This window comes from Cornus florida, unplaced genomic scaffold, assembly GCF_030987335.1.
Source record: "Cornus florida cultivar Cherokee Brave unplaced genomic scaffold, ASM3098733v1 CherokeeBrave_3.0.0_Hap2_Chr03, whole genome shotgun sequence".
NCBI classification, from domain to species: Eukaryota; Viridiplantae; Streptophyta; class Magnoliopsida; order Cornales; family Cornaceae; genus Cornus; species Cornus florida.
This window is the reverse complement of record NW_026775573.1, coordinates 28094027-28114194: the sequence shown is the minus strand read 5'-3', so window position 1 is coordinate 28114194 and position 20168 is coordinate 28094027. Positions and strand designations below refer to the sequence as shown.

At 35.0% G+C, this 20168-nt stretch overlaps 2 protein-coding genes across 3 annotated transcripts; one reads left to right on the top strand and one right to left on the bottom strand.

Annotated features, from left to right (window-relative positions):
- The first annotated feature begins 2802 nt into the window (after positions 1-2802).
- Positions 2803-10115, top strand: LOC132300084 (uncharacterized). Its single transcript, XM_059797017.1, has 4 exons — positions 2803-2932; positions 6754-7024; positions 8405-8465; positions 9290-10115. The coding sequence occupies exons 1-4, from the start codon at positions 2865-2867 to the stop codon at positions 9877-9879; spliced, it is 990 nt and encodes a 329-aa protein (XP_059653000.1). The 5' UTR covers positions 2803-2864; the 3' UTR covers positions 9880-10115.
- A 931-nt stretch (positions 10116-11046) lies between these two features.
- LOC132300083 (uncharacterized) lies at positions 11047-18442 on the bottom strand. 2 transcript variants are annotated; one of them, XM_059797016.1, is made up of 9 exons: positions 18226-18442; positions 17937-18099; positions 17131-17241; positions 16614-16748; positions 14181-14285; positions 13060-13229; positions 12848-12947; positions 12058-12314; positions 11047-11515 (listed from the first exon to the last, which is right to left on the bottom strand). In XM_059797016.1, the coding sequence occupies exons 1-8, from the start codon at positions 18315-18317 to the stop codon at positions 12075-12077; spliced, it is 1116 nt and encodes a 371-aa protein (XP_059652999.1). In that variant the 5' UTR covers positions 18318-18442; the 3' UTR covers positions 11047-11515; positions 12058-12074. The 2 variants fall into 2 exon arrangements, with proteins under 2 accessions (XP_059652999.1, XP_059652998.1); XM_059797015.1 differs by having other exon boundaries at positions 11047-11494; positions 18226-18441.
- Positions 18443-20168: the final 1726 nt, after the last annotated feature.

Sequence of the window (20168 nt, the reverse complement as noted above, 5' to 3'; positions counted from 1 at the left end):
GAACCACTAGCAACCTAAAATATCATTCACACATACTCATGTAAGGTACTCAAAAGTCTAAACAATTAACCTCAAAAAAATGAATACACATTACATCTTAAACTATATATATCTATGAGAGCAATGCAAAAGTCTTTGCGCAAATCGTCAAGGAAAGTCGATTAATCACACAAATCAACTAATTAAGCAAGTAATTCACAAATCTATCATTACTCATGCTATAGAACCTTAAGGTAAACTTAGGTTATGAACAAAATGGATTAAAATCTCACAATTCAAACAACACATGCATATCTTATGGTAAACTTCAAAACACAAGGAAAAATTTAGGTTATAGTTAATTATACTACATTCCCTACCTCACTAGGGAAAGCCACCCTAGTAATCAAAGAAGAAAAAGTCCAAAAGCCAAAACAAATGGAAGGGTTAGGTTGGCCTTAGAGTCCACAAGCTTTCTTTCTTCAATGGCAATACAAAAATATCAATGGAAGATGAAGGAATAAAGGTCAAAGGTGTGGCATTAATGGATTCCATGAGAGGAGGTGAGGAAGAAGAAGAAGAAGATTAGCAAAAAAATATGTAAGGAAAGATGATATAAATCAAACACACTAACCCTAGCACTACCTCTCACACATACACACATATCCACCCTCTACTTGGCATCAATCCAGCCTTCCATATGTCATAAATCAAATCCCAACACATGTCTTCAATCAACACACAACATTTGTCCCCAACTTTTCATATTTGCACAAAAGTCCCTCCATGAAAATATCTCAAAAATAATCGCATTATTGCCCCAAATGAAAATATCAAAAAGATAAACACACAAATACCCCCCAAAAATGGAAATGTCAACCAACATAATAGCACAATCGCCCTCAAGTAACAAAAGGTAAAAACGTAAACAAGTGCAATACAAATCCATAATACTATGAAGGTAAAATATGTAAAAGGATATGATGAATAAAGTGTCGGGAACTATTCCTGAGCACTTGACCCAGTCTTGGGCCCACATGACCCGAAGACAGAAAAGAAATAAAATAAAATAAAATAATAATGTCGAAAAAAGAAAAAGATGACTCGGTCATCACAAGAGAAGAGCAGCTTCATAAGTAGGTTTAACTGTGAATGAGTCATTATGACTAAGGCCCCAAATCCGTTAATCAATACCTCATGTATCTAAGATATGGATTTACTTAACGAGATTACCATCTCTAAGGTTAAAAGATGAGTGAATGATCCCTACATCCCACTGTCTTGATACAAGATCGATTAAATCAACAACTATGTGAATAACACCTTGAGAAGGAGGATGAGAAGTTGGCTAATGATTAAATTTGTTTGGAAGCCAGGGATCGACCCAACACTTAATGTTGGTTGTTGACCTGACTTTCTAGACTCTAACTTTCTGAATCACTAGTTTCGTTGACGAAAATCCCTTCTAAAACCAAGAAGCTAGAGTCTCCATGAAAGAACATTGAGAAAAATATTTGCTTTTCAGAATTCTAAAGAAGAGAGAAACATTTAAACATATTTGGCAATGTCAAAGTGTTGCATGATTGAATGACGTTGCATGATTGAATGACAATATGACTTCATTAAAACGACCATTACAATGTTTGCGTTATAGTGTTAAAACATTAGAAAACATTAATTTGGTGTTTCTTTCTTGGTTCTCTTTTCATAAACATATCGGGTGTTGTTCAAATGGCTCTAACTAGATTATTAGACATGATAGGTGTTTTGCTTCGCTACAATACACTTGTTGTAACATGAAACCTGTAACAAAAACATTTGCAAACAACGCCTACAACTAAAATTCAAGGATGGAGCACTTGAAAAGGATGTGATAAAGGGAAAAAAATATTGAAATAGTGTTAGTTACTTAAATCATTAAATTATGAAGAAACAAAAGAAATAAGTGGTATTTGAATATTTTTATTGTTTAAATAATAAAACATATCTTCAAGTTTGAAAGTCTTCTCCAATGGGTTCAAATCACAAATCAAATATAAATGAAGAAAATCAAGTATTTTAAAAATAATGATTATCAATCACCCAAATGCAATGAATCACCCAAAATCAATCAAAATCTAAAATATTTCCCAAACTCCTTCAATTAATCACAACCTGGATTTTTAACATCAAAATGTAATAAAAGATCCAAACTTATGATCAATGAAGCAAAACTAGTAATGTTACCTTAATAATGCATAAAAGACAAATGGGAACAAATGATAACTTATGGAGGTGTCTTGAGTGTGCAATGGTGTGGGTACAATGTGTTCAAATATGACATGCACTAGTGACTTGACTTAAAGCGCACCAATTCTAAAGACTGATTTTATTACCATTCAAATCACATTGACAAATAAAACTCAATAAGAAGGAAAAAAAATAACAAGAGAGAATAAATTGAGAGAGATCAAAACATTAAATATAAAAATAAACATAAAAGTATTAATCTATAGTAGCAATGGAACAAATATCTAAGATAACATTACTTCGAACCAATTTCACAATATGTTCAAAATCACACGTGATATTTACAATTTTTTTTACTATCTAAAATTAGGAAAGAAGTAAGTTGTATTTGAAAAAAATGAATTTGACAATGAAATTGCAATTGAAGGAAACCTAGTTCAAATTAATATTTACAAATCTTTGAAAATCCCATTCTTAAGAGCCAAACTCAACATAAAAAATAAAAATAATAATAAAAAAATATATATATTCCAACAAATACTGAAGTCCAAACAGGCCCCACAAATCAGTGTGTCACCACTATAACACCGAGGAGTAGTATTTGCTATCTCAAGCCCTAATTCAGTCTTCGTTGTGTGTTCTCTTGCGAAAAACCAATGTCTCGACGGGAGGGTCGAGAATCCGACTCCAGACGCCACCGCTCTAGGTTCGATCGAGAACCAAGGTACCGCATTTCTCTCTCTCTCGAATTGATATGGTTCTCTCTTTGTGTTCACTCTTTCGTAGTGTTAGGTCACTTCTTCCCATTTCGGATCATAAGGTGGTGTATTATTTGCTATAACAACAATTAGTGGATGCTTACGTTTCTATGCTTTTGTTCATTGTTATAGATATGTTCATTCATGTAAATTTTCAGGAAAAAAAAATTAACGAATCACATGTTTGGATGAGTTTGTGAAAATTCTTTGCTATTTAACAATTATTGATGAAATAAACAAGAAACAAGTTATTGGGTTTTGTTTTGATTATGAGATTGATATGTTTTCATGGAGAAATGTGGAGTGTAACCCTCATTGTGCTTGAAGGTCCCAGGACTCAACCTTTCGGTGGTGAGTCTCTATGTTTATAGGTTTATACATGCATAGATTGTATCTCAACCACACACAGCTAAGTTGGAGTGGCCAGAGATACAAATTACCTTTGCCGGGTTTAATTTCACAATTGGTCAGATCTTTGAAGTTCAATCTTTGATAGACATTGGAGGGGCATGGCTTATATTTAATAGCAACAGATAAATCTGTAAGGAACTCATGCTACTTTAAGAGAGGGGTCTTTATTGTGGGTTCACTTTGTGTCTTAGGAGCACACAACATCAGTGTATTGTCTAAAATGATGGCTGTTACTGCCTAACTGTGTAACAGTGAAGTTCTTATTCTGGGTGTGAAATTTGGTTAGTCAAATTTGTGATTGAAGTATTCGAAGATCGATTCTGTGCTTTCAGTCAATTTTGCAATCTGATCACCAATGTTCAAGCACACAATGTCTCCCACTACGACTTCAAAGATCGATTCGACGACCATCTCTCCGGACTTCCACTTTTATGTCGCTGCTCTCCTCTGACAGCTTTTCAAACTGTCTGTGCTTGGTATCATCATTGCAACCGTTCTTGAAATGGACGAGAGGTTCAGTATCAGTGGCAGCAATGATGATACCAAACACAGGGTCGATGTGTTCGGTTCCAACACATACAAGAAGCCTACTGCAAAAAGCTTAATCAGTTTTGTGATTGAAGCATTTAAAGATACAACAATTATCATACTTTTTGTATGTGCAGTTCTCTCTCTTGGCTTTGTGATTAAGCAGCATGGCCTCAAGGAAAGGTAGTATGATAGAGGGAGCATCATAGTTGCTGTTGTGTTAGTTGTTGTAGTCACTGCTATCAGTAACTTCAAACAGAGTTCGAGAAGCTGTCGGAGGAGAGCAGCGACATAAAAGTGGAAGTTGTGAGAGATGGACGGCGACAACGAATATGGATCTTTGAAGTCGTAGTGGGTGACATTGTGTGATTGAACATTGGTGATCAGATTCCTGCCCTCATAATTTTTTTATTGGATTAAAAAGTCATGCTAAACCAGGGAGACACTTGTAATATTTAATTGGATTAAAAAGATTGTCAATTTATTGAAACTAGATTATATTCAATTTATTTCATCAATACATAAATGATCTTAAAGTGTTTGACCATTATAAAAATAAAGTGTCACGCAATCAAAGTATTATTATTATTTTTTTTTCTCAACTTGCACTCTCTACGTTCCACTTTGAAAAGTAGATAAGATGACAATAGACCTTGGTGGCCAGAGATACAAGTTACCTTGCCGGGTTTAATTTCGTAATTGTTTAGATCTTTGGAGTTCAATCTTTGATAGGTATTGGAGGGGGCATACCTTAACTTTTAAAACAATAGAAAAATCTATAAGGCACTCGTGCTGCTTTAAATAGAGGTTTCTTTATTGTGGGCTTAATTTGTATCTGAGGAGTACACAACATTGTGTATTGTCTAAAATGATGACTGTCACCACCTAATTGTGTAACAGTGAAGTTCTTACACTCTGTGAATTCAGTTAGCCAATTCCTTAAAGTTCTTTAAGGGTTTGATTTATACTTTAATGTCAAACCATTCCATTAGACATTGAATGATATAGAAAAGCAACTGTTCTTTTCAAATTTAACTTTGTTGGAATCAAAGTCTTCCAGATTTCATTATTTGTATAATCACGTGGATTAAGAGGAAAATGTTGATTGCAAATTTCTGGTCCTTAGTTCTTATACGCAGTGATTGTAGGTGTGCTAGTTCTTTCTGTGAACCTATCTTCTTCTAGTTTAAGTATGCCCCTTTTTCCCCCTTTAAACCAATATTATCTTCTGGAAATGTGAAGGAGAGTGACTTTTAGTTTTCAATCCACAAGGCTTGTTTGTTCTTATTTGGATGGTATATAAGAGTTTATCATGATAGCCACACCATTAGTTATCCAAGATTTGAATGCACAACCCAAAACATTGTTCATTGATGTAGAATCATTGATCTTAGTACCAAATAAAGAATAACCTAATCTTGGAGGGGGATGACTTCTTAGAAAAATAGTTTTTGAATGATTGAAAAGAAGGAAGAGGATAGAAAATAGGAGGGAGAAGCCTGGGCAATGGCATGTATCTTTAAGAATAAGATATTGCTGCTTATAATGTAAAGATTGTAATGCCATGTACAACATCTTGTTGAATGTGGAATATTTTTTTAGCATTGTTAAGCATTTTCTCTAAAGAGTGCAACTGGATGGTCTTCTTGGTTGATTACACCACCAATACCAATGTATGAGATGCCATAAGCTACCTCAAACACTTTGGATGAATATGACTACTGTATCACTGGCGCTTATGCCGTGCACTTCTTGACTACTTAATGCTTTAGAAGCTGTTTTTATCCATTTGAACTACCTTTCTTCGTTCATTCAGTGATTGGATCTATAACAGTGCTGAAATTTACTCTTTCGCCTCATGCAATGTATTAGGGAATGAAATATCGATTTGATCAAATTCCTAAATCAAGGGCACGAGGACATGGCTAGGTTTTTTCTTTTATTTTTCTAATAGTCCTTTTTTATTCCCTGGGGGTAAAATGGTATATCTTATGTATATAATGTTTGGCACGAGCCTTCCCTTATTTTGGAGTAATAATGTAAGAGGAGCATTGTGTCACAGTTTTGTGTATCCTTAGTTTTGGTAGTGATAGGAACACCATTCTTTTTTCTGATACTGGTCCCCTAGAAGGAGTGTGAGTGGGATTTTGTAATAATGGATTTCTTTGTAGTTTCTATCTAAGAGATCCATTTTCCTTTTTATCTTTTGCAAGGGTGGTGGTGGTGGTGGTGGTAGTTAATTGTTAATGTATTTTAGTTAGTGCGCAATGCATTTTATGTAAGATCAGCTGGTGGTTATTGTTGATGTGATTTTGTTAGTGTGTAATGCATTGCATGTAAGATCACAGCTTGGAGTATGTCATAGTACATCACTGCTATTTCTATCTTTCCTCTCAATTCCATTGAAGTCAAAATATTGACAAATTGAAAAGGCTTGGCTAGTTATTGCTACTTGAAGAAAAGGAGAGAGTTATAGTTATCTATCACAGTATTGCTTGACAGATTCCTTAAGTTTATTTTCTATTTCCTCTGAGAAATATAAACATTCTGGCTTGATGTTGCAGTCATTTTCTTTAAGTCCTTAGTCTCATCAATATATATAACTTGAATGCTACACATCACTTTATTACTAGTGTTTGTGATATGTTAAAGTTTATTGGTTTATGTTTTATTAACACACAGCTTTAACTCTGGGAATTACTATTCACCATGGACTCAAATATTTCTGCAACTTTAAATTTAGCAGTTATTTAGATCAAAATAAGAATGACTAGAAGCGTAGTTGCACATGATTGTTGAAAATGGCATCAATTTTAACATGGCTCAATTTTTCCTTGGCACTTCACAGTCCTAAGAGATCAAGGAGGGATGGTAAACCGGCAACAGAGAGACTGTCCATCAACCCTGATTTGGATACTGGAAATCATTCAAATCGGGATGAAAAGCACCACCGTCGTCTGCAAGATGCTTTACCTCTTGAGGTCCCTGTAGCATCTGATTCTAAAGTAGAAACTGGTGCTCTGAGCAAGGAATCTGACAAGAAAACTAATGGACATAGTGAAGGAACCAAAAATTCTTTGGACCCTGCAGAAGTACCCCGACCTCGTACTTATTTTCAGGTGTTGTGTCATTTTATACATCACTTAGAAATGTTTTTTTTAAAAAAAAATTTCATTATTGATTTTCAAAAATATCTTCTTACAAACTCAGTTGAATGCTGTGAACTGATCTCAGTCACATTTATCATCTTTGGGATCCTATAGGTTTTTAGAAGAATTTCTTTTTATCTGCCATTTGAACATCTTGTAAATTGTTAGTTACTGGAAATTATCTGAAATCTACGATCATTATGGTTTATCATTATCGTTTGATAGTGACAACCTATTTGCTCTGTAATGTGAGTCCACTCTTCAGGCAGCAGGGATAGTGGTATCTATGCTAACTGTTTGTGAGCTTGTAGGGTATTATTATGGCGGGGAGACATAGAAGTTCACCATTTTGCTGTGCTTATAAGTGTAACAGTTTTTTTTTTTTTTTTTTTCTTCCTTTGAACTTTTCTGGGACTGAAGTCATGAACTTTGAAGGTTATATCTCCTTGGTTTGATAATTATGCAGATAGGTAAGTTTTTGTTTTGCAAGATAACTCTGTAAAATGTGCAAGTCTTTTTCCTGATATCAACATAAGACCCTGCATTTCTATTAACAAATGGTTTTAGGTGTAGTTGAATAAATTTTTTAATAAAAAAATCTCCCTTCTGGAAAATAGCACTCTATAATTTAATTTTTTGAGGAGAAATTTGATATGCTTGCAAGAGAAATTTAGAAACTTAAGCATATGAATTACTCTACTGCCCACCAAAATAAGTAAATAAAAATATCTGCTTTATGGACTCTAAATCTTGCTGCTTGTCTAGTCTTCTCATTCTCAGATACTGAAAACTTCTATAGATTTCACCCTGAAGGCAATATGGAGTAAATAGCGAGAAAAGTTCACGAAAAATGTGTCTACAGGCCAGATATAGGTTTACTTTTTTTTTATTAAGAGGTGAGATCTACCTTAAAGAAAATGAGCCAAAATAATAATTGTAAATTTCTTTCAACAATTGATGTTTTAAAATAGGTTGAAGATAACTGTTTTCCATGTATTTTTCTAGTTGGATGTTTACCCTGCTGGGGCTACTTGATGTTATGAATTGTAGGAGGTAAAAGATATTGATAAAGTAACTTTTTTTATGCCTATCTCAACAAGTTGGTCGAAGATCCGCTTGTGCCTATTTCCAAATTAAATTAGAAATTCTTTAGCTGTGTTTCCATATGATCATTTATTCGATTAACCAACCATATTTTTGTTAACTACTTGGTTGTTATTCAGTGTGTCCCAACCTTTTTTTTTTTTTTTTTCTGGCTGATGTAGCGGGATAATTGTTTGGCCCCCTTGTCTTCAAGTGCATCCTTGTATATAACAATTTTAGGCTTGCCTGTGCATGTCTTTATAACAGCACGATGAGCGTGGTAATGCCGCGCAAGTAGGTCGAAGCTTCAGCCGCAGAGCCGCTACTGGTGAGTTCCTCTTACTCATTTACCTTTATCTCACTATATTTGTGTTTTTTCATTCTTCTTACTTTTTTTGTCTTCATGTGTGTTGCAATTTTGCCCCAAATCTTAATGTTGCTGTTTTTTTAATTTTTATTTATTTATTATTGTAATGTCAAAAGCTGCATTAGGTAGACGTCATATGTTTGAGATATTTAGCCACGATATGTTAATAGCACACAAACCTCATACTATCACATTCATCATATTATTCAGTTCTCAATTTTGCAGCAATCGTGTCGTTTTGAAACCAGTAATAAACAGAAAATTCTTTAATTAATAACCAGTCTACTTTTACAACTTCAAGCCCATCTAGCACCTTTCCATACTATTAGCATCCCATCTGTCCTTTAAATTCTTATAGCTTGTTTGTTTATGCTGATTACAGTTGTGGTTCCATCCACTTAATTTTTATATATTTTTAATCATAGAGATTTAAGTTGTTTTAACGTTCAATGTTAAAGCATAAATAAGTGTTAAAATTTGTTTTCCTGCAGAAGGTAAATAAAATTTAAATATTATTAGACTTATGGTTGACTCTGCTATATGCCTCAATTAAATCTTTGATATCCTTGAGTAATTGGGAAAGTTAATAGCAAATAAAAATTGAGAAATAGGAAAAATGACGATCAAGCGTCAGTTCATCAAAACCTAGTGTTAAAGTATGAAGCAAGCTTCTTTTCACTTCCTTCACATACTATGTGCCATCGAAAAGTGCCTAATAATTGTTGAACTTCAATGATATATCCCTTGTCAAGCATTGCTATGGCTGACTGATTTTTCATGTGAAGAGCGTGGATGGAGTGATTCAAAGGATCGGCATAGTGAAAGAGTGACAAACAGGTCAGTGATTTCTGACACACAACAAAAAGATGAGAAACCCCAAGCTCGGAAGGCTGATGAACGTGTTTGGCGCCATGATGGGTTCTTTGAAGTGGAGGCAGATCCACAGCCACCTGCAAGGAAAAGACCTTCATTTAGAGAGAGAAAAATCCCCGCGGACTCTGAAAATACAGAGAAGACAGGAACGGATACTGTGAAGCCAGGTCGTCCCGACCATTCTGTGTTGGGAAGTGAAAGAAAGGAGGAAAGAGGAGGCAACAAACCCCGGCCTTCAGACAGATCTGAAAAGACATTTGAAGGGGATAGGGATGCAAACAGGGAAGAGACACGAAGGGGTGGCTTTCCACCTAGAGATAGATATGGTGGTGGTGGTAACTACAGGGGAAGAGAAAGATTCAATGGGAGGCGAGGATATTATCCAGGTGGTGTCCGTGTCGAGAAATGGAAACATGATCTATTTGATGAGGCTAACAGGAGTCCAAGCCCAAAGAAGGAAGAGGATCAAATTGCGAAGGTTGAAGCACTCTTGTTGTCATAAGAATGCAGCTGCTCGATCATTAATGGCGTTCTTTTGCGGCCTTGTTACGTTTGTTGAAGTGCCGAGTTAATGTTTTCGTGTACTCAGAATATTTTGCCCGCATGAAACATTGATTTTTGAACACAAACTTGCTTCTTGTTTTTGTTCATGCCTGTAGTTGCTGTACTGGTTGCATTTTGAGTCTCTCTTGTACTACATTCTTCTTTGGCTACTAGTATTTTTGATCTGGCCTGGAAGTGAGATGCATTTAACGTGGCTGCGTTGACGCAAAGTTGAGCTTTGATCTGAGCTCAACAAACTTGGCAAGTTCTCAGCTAGCTTGCTTTATTTTTCACTTGTCTGGATGACAACTGCATTAATAATACCTGCAATACTTGCAGTGAGGCAAGGCCTTAAAAAGTCTAATTGGAAAAAAGAAAGAGGACGATACTATTTGTGCTGCATTAATGTTGATGTGTGCAATTCTTTTCCATCCCATAGGGGTTAATGGTGTGGACTGTTGGCAGCTGTTTTACCAAGTTAATGATATATGTTATTTATTTATTTATTTTTATCCTGAAAAACTAGGGGGAGGGGACTCGGGCATGACCACACCTGTTCAGAAAGTTGAGCACTCTACCAATTAGGTCACAGGATGATGGGATGATGCTCTACTGATATAGGCTTTCAATAGGGGAACAATGTTACTCTTGCTGACTGAGTGGGCCAAAAAAACAATGCAAGACAAATAATACACATTCATGGAGGTGTCACGCGGTGTCATCTTATCATGTGTAACCCTCTTCATACGTGCAAAGTGGACATGATAGAAAAGGAAAATTCACTACCATTCCATAATGCTTCTCATAACTACACTGAACCTCTGGTTTGAAAGATAAACCCTGTATCTCTTGGGGTTCATCTTATTTTACAGTTTCTCTCCCTCAACATATTTATGGACCTTATGGTTGACAATTCAACTTGTTGAGGACAAAACTGATCATAGCCGTGTTTTAGTGAATGCTAAAAAAAAAAAAAAAACAAACAAACAAACACGGCCCTATGGGTTTCCGAAATTAGGTGCAAAATGATAAATAGTCCGACTCTTGGACTAATACAATGGTGAGTCCTCCAATTCTCGGACTAATACGATTATTTTATGTGAGTGAGAATAAAATCATCATGACATCATGATAACATCATTTACTACTCGCATAAATGTTGGGATTAAAAATAGGCTGAGATGAAAATGCTCCATTCATCTTTAAGTACACAAACTTCAATATATAAAAATTCTCTACTACAATTATTACTACCATGTTAACATCATCTTGAGACATACACTCAAATTCTATAAATCTTGTACTCTATGAAAACAGGCAAAAGCCCAGTTATGTCAACATTTTGGACAACTGCTTCCCTTGACGGTATCTCTGTATCTGGTCCGAATGTACCCTTTCAACTGAGAATTTTTTTTGTTCCGACCATAATACTGGTACTACATGTACGCTTGACATAAAACCGAGTTTTTGGAATTTCACTCGCTCCAAACAGAAGCCAAGCCATATCCCACAAGCTCTGACATGGAAAGTCGTCTAAGAGACCCTCCAACTGCTAACATGACGGCAAATAAAACCTGCAATTTTTAGAGTAGATGCTGACAATGAAAATCTTTACAATTAAGTAGTTCTTACCTGGCACCTTATAGAGTGTTGCAATAAACAATAAGGTTAGTATTATTTGATTTCTCTATCTATTGTTACAGGAGCAAGAGGATTAATAAGGAAAATGATTTTTTTTTTTTTTTTTTTTTTTCAAAAAAAAAAAATTTCAGAACTTCATCCAAACATTAAGGGAAGTGAATTATTTTCATGTAGTATATTTTACATGAAAAGTATTGTCTGATGTAAAAGACTTTAGGCTGAAAAAAACAGTGTCTTCATTCCAAAGTAAATATTTTTTCAAGGACTAGTTTGCAGCAAAGAAGTGCCCACCAAAAAGGAGGGCCAACTCTCATAGTCTCCTTTTCGCTGCAGAAGTAATTATCCTTTTCATAGAGGCCATTTCCCACTGAGATAGGTACATTTCTTAATGGGCATATTTAATAGAACAAAAGTACTAAATAAAAAAATATATATAGAATAAAAATGTTAAGTTCTAGTTGATATCAGCAACTCTTACGAGGATTAAAAATCTTACCCGAACAATTTGTTATATCAAAGATGAAGATCTTCAATGTCAGTTAAGTGATCATGCCCAATAGACCTCTTCTCAGGCAGGTTAACAACCAACTGACCACATGCACCGCTTATGTCTTGGCCCATTTGCTTACGAACCGTTGTTCGGATGTTATAGGTACCCCTAAGTATTTTCTGGAATCTGGTCACTCTTTGTTCGCTGCTGCTTCTGAAATTACTCAAGGTACCAATTGGATTGAAAGGTATCAGGTTTACAACCTGCCACCATGGATACAGTCAAGATCTAAAGTAAAAATAAATGATGCTAAAATACTGATTAGTACTATAACATAAAAAAGATCACAATTCATTGAAAATATTATCAAAACCGTTCAATTGACTAACTAGATGAAATCAGAACGAATCTTGAACTACTTCAAGCTTGATTTTTCACTGTTCGTTATTTCAAGTAATTATTTTCTATTGATATAATTCCATTTAGTGGATGACACATATCCAGCAAAACAGTTGCCATTATCTTTTGTAGTAGGCATCTTTTTAGAATTCCTATCAATCCTATTTGCAACACATAAATAAAGCATTAGATTAGGAAACTTTCCATGGTCATCATACACATCTCCAGATGACACATTGCACACAATCAGGAGTGAACCACACAAACAACTATCTACAACCCTTTTTCATTTCTTTTTTGGAAAGTAACTGATTTACAACTTCAAACACATGTAGCATTCCCTATTAAAATAACAATGGAAAACATTAGGATGCTAAGTTGAAGACTTAAAGCTCACCACTTGAAATGTCTCCAGCAAGTTGCCAAGCTGGTGGGCATGCTGCTCTTCATCATTCACCCCATCAAGCATGATGTACTCAATAAAGATTTTTTGCTGACTAAAAATCAAAAGAGATATTTTATTACCCTGACATGTTGGCAGAATATTAAAACTCTTAAGAAATCTAATTTAACAACTTTTTCTTAATAGTGTGAAAGAAGATCTCCTACCACTTCTTTTGATATTCTCGCAGTGTATCCATAAGTTTCTCCAAAGGAAAAGCCCGAGCTGCAGGCATTATCTGACAACGAATATCTTGAACAGGTGCATGCAGAGACACTGCTAGGTTCAGATTTGGTATGTCAGTGGGAAGCTTCTTGATAGCATGTATTATCCCAACCTGATATAAATTAAACGCTGATATGATGTACAACTTCATATAGTAACAGCCTATCAAAAAAAAAAAAACCAACTGATTGGACATCCACTATTAATTTCTAAATTTACAAAGAGGTTAAATTCTGAATACATGTATAAGATTCATCTTCAAAGGGCGTAAATTGCATGCAGTTCAACCTCTGCATTTTTAAGCTCTAAAATAAATTGAGCCAATGTCACTAAGGAGATTCAATGTCATTCATGAAACTGTACTTGATATCGTTTTGGTCATTCTTGAGATTCAGTTGTCATTGTTAATCAATTTGGTAATTTTATTGAATTACATACAGGGTTTATTGTTTCTAATTTTCAGATCAGCTCCATCTGATGATAGCATGAGGTAAAGATCTCTCCTGTCGCCTGCTTTATAAAATTATGCAAAAAAGGAACAAACAACTTCACCATAATTCACACCAATGGGTATTAGCCTCGATGGTATGATCTCTCCTTCCCAAAGGGGAAGTTGAGTGTTCAACCCTGCGAGGGGCAATATTGTGGGTGTGCGCATTTGCTTGAACTTTCAGAAAAAAAAAAAAAAAAAAAAACTTTACAATAATTCAATGATCTAGAAAACATAACTGTTTCAGCCCAGTTGATGACTTCCAAGGCATTAGAATGAATGGAGTTTTCACATTTAGGATAAATATCAAGTTATATCCCTGATGATCATACTAATAGTGTAAGAGTCGAACAATTTTAGATCACTGGTTAGTTATTAGATTAGACAAGATTCCTGTCACCTCAGAGTCTCAGATGGCAGACTATAGTTCCTAGTCACTTACAGGGCACATTTAGAACTGAGCTCAAAGAACACACCAAAAGCAATAATAATAAATAACATGGAATTGATGCATAGATTTATTTATGAAATACACCAAAGAAGTTCAACATTAAATCAATATATAGTGCATACCGTCGAGACAGTAATTTTCTTCAATGAAAGCCGAAAGGGAGGTCCTGTCATGACATGGATAGCCTCTACCAAAGCAGCATAGTTATTTAATGGTTCCCCCATTCCCTGCCCACAAAATTAATAACCAACGATATAAATAATCTCAATTGCATTAGAGCCACAATTTTAATACAGCATTGGGAAGTAATTAAGTATGCTGCAATTCAGAAAAGTAAACTACCAAAACCAGTGTCCTGATTTGTTTGAAAACATATATATGGTTAATGAATATGAATACTTGCATTTAGAAGACAGCATTGGGAAGTAATTAAGTATGCTGCAATTCAGAAAAGTAAACTACCAAAACCAGTGTCCTGATTTGTTTGAAAACATATTTATGGTTAATGATCATGGGAGAAGTAATTTAATTGGGCCAGATCAGCGCCTAGAAAGCAGGGAGGAATTTTATAAAGTTCAAGCTGCTGGGCATGAACTTGGGGTCATGAACTAAATTCAGGGACCAAGTCAAGGCAAAAAGATTAATATTTCAGGAGGTTTAGCCTTTCCTTATACCTATGCAATCACCATCACCAACACACTACCGAAACCACTATCAAAGCCATTTTCACCAATAACAACAACACTGCCACCACAACTGACACCACCATCACCATCACATTCAACACAAATGGCACCATCTCACCACAACCTCAAAACTAATCATTCTCCATACACCACCATGACTGATGATACATGACCATCATTAAATTGCTAGCGCTGCCACTATTACCATTATTAGTTACCATAACATCACAACACCACAAGGTCTCTGGTTTTGATTTCCATTTATATTCTTTTCCACCTAGCCAGTTCTTAGCTACAAAAAAGCCAAATGAAAAGAGCAACAATTAAAAAAAACTATTATTGGTTCTGCCACATTGGGGTACTAGGAGAGGTAGACTTACTAGTAGTCTAGTATAGACCTACGTAGTGTTTGAGACAGTTTTTGCATGGCTCTAACAGTTCCTCCAAGGCCAAAAAGTTCTTTTAGAAAAAATATGATTGTTTGGTGGGACGAAAAGAAATGAATTTTTTAAATAAGTGGCAAGTCCAATCATCTAAAACAGTTGAAGCCTGTGATAGTAGCTTTTGTAAATGACTTCATGAAGTCATAAGAGTACTTGTACAAGAAATTTTAGTGTCAGTTTTCTTGATGTATTTTGTTATACTTTCCACTTCATTTTCCAATTAGTGTGATAGTTGTCCCCATCACAGGCAAGTAAATAAACAACCATCGTCAAGTCTCCACTCATAGCTGACATCCTAACTACTCCAACATCACTAACTCACCATTGTTCCACCTCCTATACCACAAGAAAAGAACGGGCAAATGAGGAAAAATCAAATAAACCAGACATCTTAACACTATTGTCAAAGTAAGGGACCAAATGGACTTCCAATATATTCAGGATGGACAATCCCTTGTGAATTACAGTAAAACTATGACCTCAATTCCATTGTTAAAATTCCACCAGAATGATTGTGAAGAATTCCTGACTTTCATTGCCGTTATAGAAACTGAGCCCTCGAGCTTATCAACAAAAATCATGCCTGTGGCAGGAGAGATTTTACAGGCATTCTCTCTCTCTCCCCCCTCCCTCTTATATCTATCACTATCTAAATTTAATGCATCGCGGCCAGCTACAGTGTGTCAATCTGCTGTAGTGATTCAGGTTGTGAGGACATTGACAGCAATGGAACAGATGGAATATGGTCTGCGAGAACACCGAGAATTTTTATATTTAAATTAATTTATTTCAAAGTAATCTACATTCTCATTTAGGGTAAATGGTAACACCGTCATTTGAAATATATTCCATTATTTAAAGACTTCTAAAATTTGAATTCATCATACATATATATATTGAATTCCTTCCAACACTTGCTGGTAAAGTAATTTTGGTTTTAGCTTGTTCGGATGCTTTCTAAACACTATCCTAATCATTGGCTTGTTTGGGGGATAAAAAAAAAAAAGCAGTATCCTAATCTTTGACCTTACAACAAAAAAAGACCATCAAAGTCAAAATTGTAATCTCACACTTACTGCCTAAACTTTAATCATTGCCCCATGAATAGTCCGTTGTTATAAAAAGGAAAAATAAACTCTCAAGTCTAAACTATTTTTGGAAATCACACAATATTGCTAGAACTATTAAAAAGCTCCCAAATTTAAAATGATATATTACAAATTATTAATACCGATTCTATGGTGCAGGTTTTTGGTATCATGATAGTGGCATTTTAAATTTCTTGTTTGGAAGTTTTAGGATCAAAGCGACCCTAAGGCAACAAAATATAACTGAACTGCTACAAATTGACAAGCTTCTCTAAACTAATATCAGAACATTAATACTCTATCAAATGGACACTGCAAAAGGACAATAAAGAAATTACCATAAAGACAACATTGCGTATATGAGATAAGCGAAGGGCATGCACTAATTGTTCCACAATTTCTCCTGAAGATAAATTGTTTTTGAATCCCATGCTGCCAGTTGCACAAAATTTGCAACCCATTTTGCAACCAACCTGTAACAATAGGTGGAATAAGGAGAAAAAAAAAAAAAAAAAAAAAAAAAAAGGAGGGGGAAAAAAGACAAGAAGGAATAATCACCCCTTAACTAAATTTTCAAGTAGTCACTTGAGAAATTTGACTAACAAGTTCACTTGGTTTATAAATGCCAACCACAAATGGGTTTAAACGGAAAGGGTCAATCTTCTTTTGGTACATTCCTTTCAAAATGACAGTTATTGTCTATTGACAAGGGATAATTATGATTTAACTACATCTAGCCAAATTAGCAGAGTCTGGACTTGGCACAACTTGGACAATATATTATCTGGTGTGCAGGGAATATGTGTGTGTGTGTGTGTGTGTGTGTGAGTGTGCGTGATAGAATAAATAATATACCTGAGAAGATATACACAAGGTTGCTCTTGGACCACCCGGGCGAGGATCTCCGCCATATTTCCCCAAACGTGAATCATACCGCATTACCACTGCCTCCACAAATGCTCCATTCTGGTAAGTTGTTAACAATCAAATGAACCACAACATGGTCTACCATCCACAACAGTAAACAAGACCAATGCACATTTTTATCACAATAACATGTAAAATTAACTGCAACTATCAGTACCTCTAACTTACAAGGAAAAGAAGAGCACAAACCTATACACAGTGCTTCAAACCACAAAACTCTGAAGTACTAACATGGAAGACAAAATTTAGTCTCCATTCTCCAAAAAGCTGTAGAACTGGAAAGTACTAAATTGGAAGACTGCTAAATACTACATAAATTCAATCAAATAAAACTCTAGCATTGGACTTTAGCTAAAAATTGTGGAAAATCATTTCCCACATTACCGAGGCCAGTATATTACATGAAACATATCAATGGTATCACGGGAAAATGGTCTTCAAGCATCCTAGCTCTCAAATTGACCCGAAAAGGTCCACCACTTGGAACTTTTGACAAATTTGAGTACCAAAAAAAACAATAATAATAATTAAAAAAATCTAAAATTCACTAACTAATAAGACAATGTTTACAACATACCCATCAAGATCAAGTAAAAGAGAGGATATTAATTAATTTTTCTTTAAAATTGACTCTTAATTGATTCAAAATGGTTCTTTTTTAGGATAGCATCCCAATTCTCGCGTCTTAAGCAACTAAGGCTCTTCTTTTTATTAGAGAGAGAGAGAGTCTATACCTGCAACTTGATGAGGAGCTTGGTAGTGACCTCGTCGGTTGAATCAAAGACGGAGTCAAGAGTAGAAGTCAAGGGTTTGAATTTGGTTCGAAGGAGTGAGTAAGCTGCAGAGGGCAACGAAGGAACTTCGTGCCATTCGCAATTAGGGTTCTGAATCACATGCCTGCATGTATTCACAAACAATGAATACAGAATATATAGCATCAATATGTTTATGTATATGCCCGCATATATATATGTGTGTGTGTGTGTGTGCGCGCGCGCGCGCAGAGAGAGAGAATCTTATTACTTCCATATGAAAGTGATGAAGTGAGTGCTGATTCCTGCTTTCTGAAATTCCGCTCTGATCTCAGCAGCGTCGAAGATTGATCTTAATGACATCCGTATCTTCGATTTCTCGTATAATCTGCACTCTCTCTCTCTCTCTCTCTCTCTCTAACTCAATCGTTCGATTCTCTCTCTCTCTCTCTCTCTCTCACACACACACATACACACACATGGAAGAATGAAAATCAACGAGCCCCGGGCATAACCTACGGTACAAGGGCAACGCAACTATTGTTGTCGTTTCAACTTCCAAAATACGACGTCGTATCCCATCTTTTTTCTTTTAATTTTTAATTTTTAATTTTAATTTTTTATTCTTTTGCAAATCTCCTCTAATATTGTCAAAACAACAAAATTTGGCCTTGTAGTAAAGAACATTTGATTTGATTCAGGAAGCAATGTGGGAAACGTGGGCCGGTTGGCTAATGCTTTTGTTTGGTGTTTTTTTTTATTATTACTAGCGTATTATAACGAAGTAAAAGCACGAAATTTTTTTAACAATGTTTGTTATTATTTGAATAATAAAAGCACAAAGAATTTTTGGAAATGTTTGCTATTATTTGAATAGTATCAAAGTACTTTTAAAATTGAGAATAAAATTTGCTTCCGAAATCCGGATGGTAGCAAAGAACTGTTAAAATAAATAAATAAATAAAAACTTAAAATAACATTTTTAACTGGTCATTTAAATTTTTAAACTTGTAACGTTTTTACCAAACATGTTTTCATGTTTTTACTTCTAGTAACAAATTTAGGTTACCAAAGAAGCTTTGAAATAATGTTGAACACACTCTAAAATAGAAACATTACTTCTGCTATGGTCAAAACAAAAATACAAAGTAATTGTGATTGCCAAATAAACCCATAATAATTAGAAAAAGACTTTTGTTGTAGTAAGATTTGAAACAAACTGGATTAACAACAATATTAATGTTGTAATCAAATTCTCACAAACACTTCGTGTAATTTTATATTGGGTGAAATGCTCTCAAATTTTTTAAAGATTTTTATTTATTTTTCATAGATTAAACTTTGCCCAAAATTACTCACACACCCCACATTTTTTAAAGGTTTTTATTTATTATTGATAGATTAAACTTTGTCCAAAATTACTCACACACCCCAATCAGATTTAACCTCAGTTTGTCTTTTGACGAAAAAATAAATTTACCATTATAACCCTTCCTTTATTTATTCCATGCATGCCTCATTGTTGAGGTGTGCCATTATTAATATGAGAAATTTTATTTTTGCCCCTTGATTTGATTAACAGAGATGATCTCACCAAAATGTTCTAAATGAAATCTCTAGAATCTCTTTCTAAAACTTAATCAAAATAAATATATAAAAAAACCTATTCAATATAGCATATATATCCAAGCACAACCACGAATCTCCTTCCCTAGGTACAACATGGCACTCACCAGGACGACGACCCACCCCAACACCCCCCCACACACCAACAAATCGAACAGTGTCAAGTAGTAATGCAATGACCAGGTGAACCGCGACAAGAAACCTGATCTGTTGTGCTTCGCTTCTTGCTCGACGAGTCACTAATTCCGGCTTCATCGCTGTTAACATCTTCTCAATTGCACCGGGTCGGGCCAACAACTGGTTCAGGAGTACATTTTTTTGAAGATTTTGTAGTTAAACAATACTTAGGCCCCTCACTAGTTAGTATATATAACATACTGATCAACAGACCTGTGGCCTAGCGGTACCAAACTCTTATTTCTCAAAGGTCGAGTTCGAACTTCAGTGGAGGCATGTGTGTGAGTACCAACTAGAAAAAATATATATATATTTACAACATATTGACTAACATATTGACTATCGATGTGGATCAGTATGTTGTAAATTATTACTAGTGATGACAGGGTGGGTTCCAAAATTTTGATACCA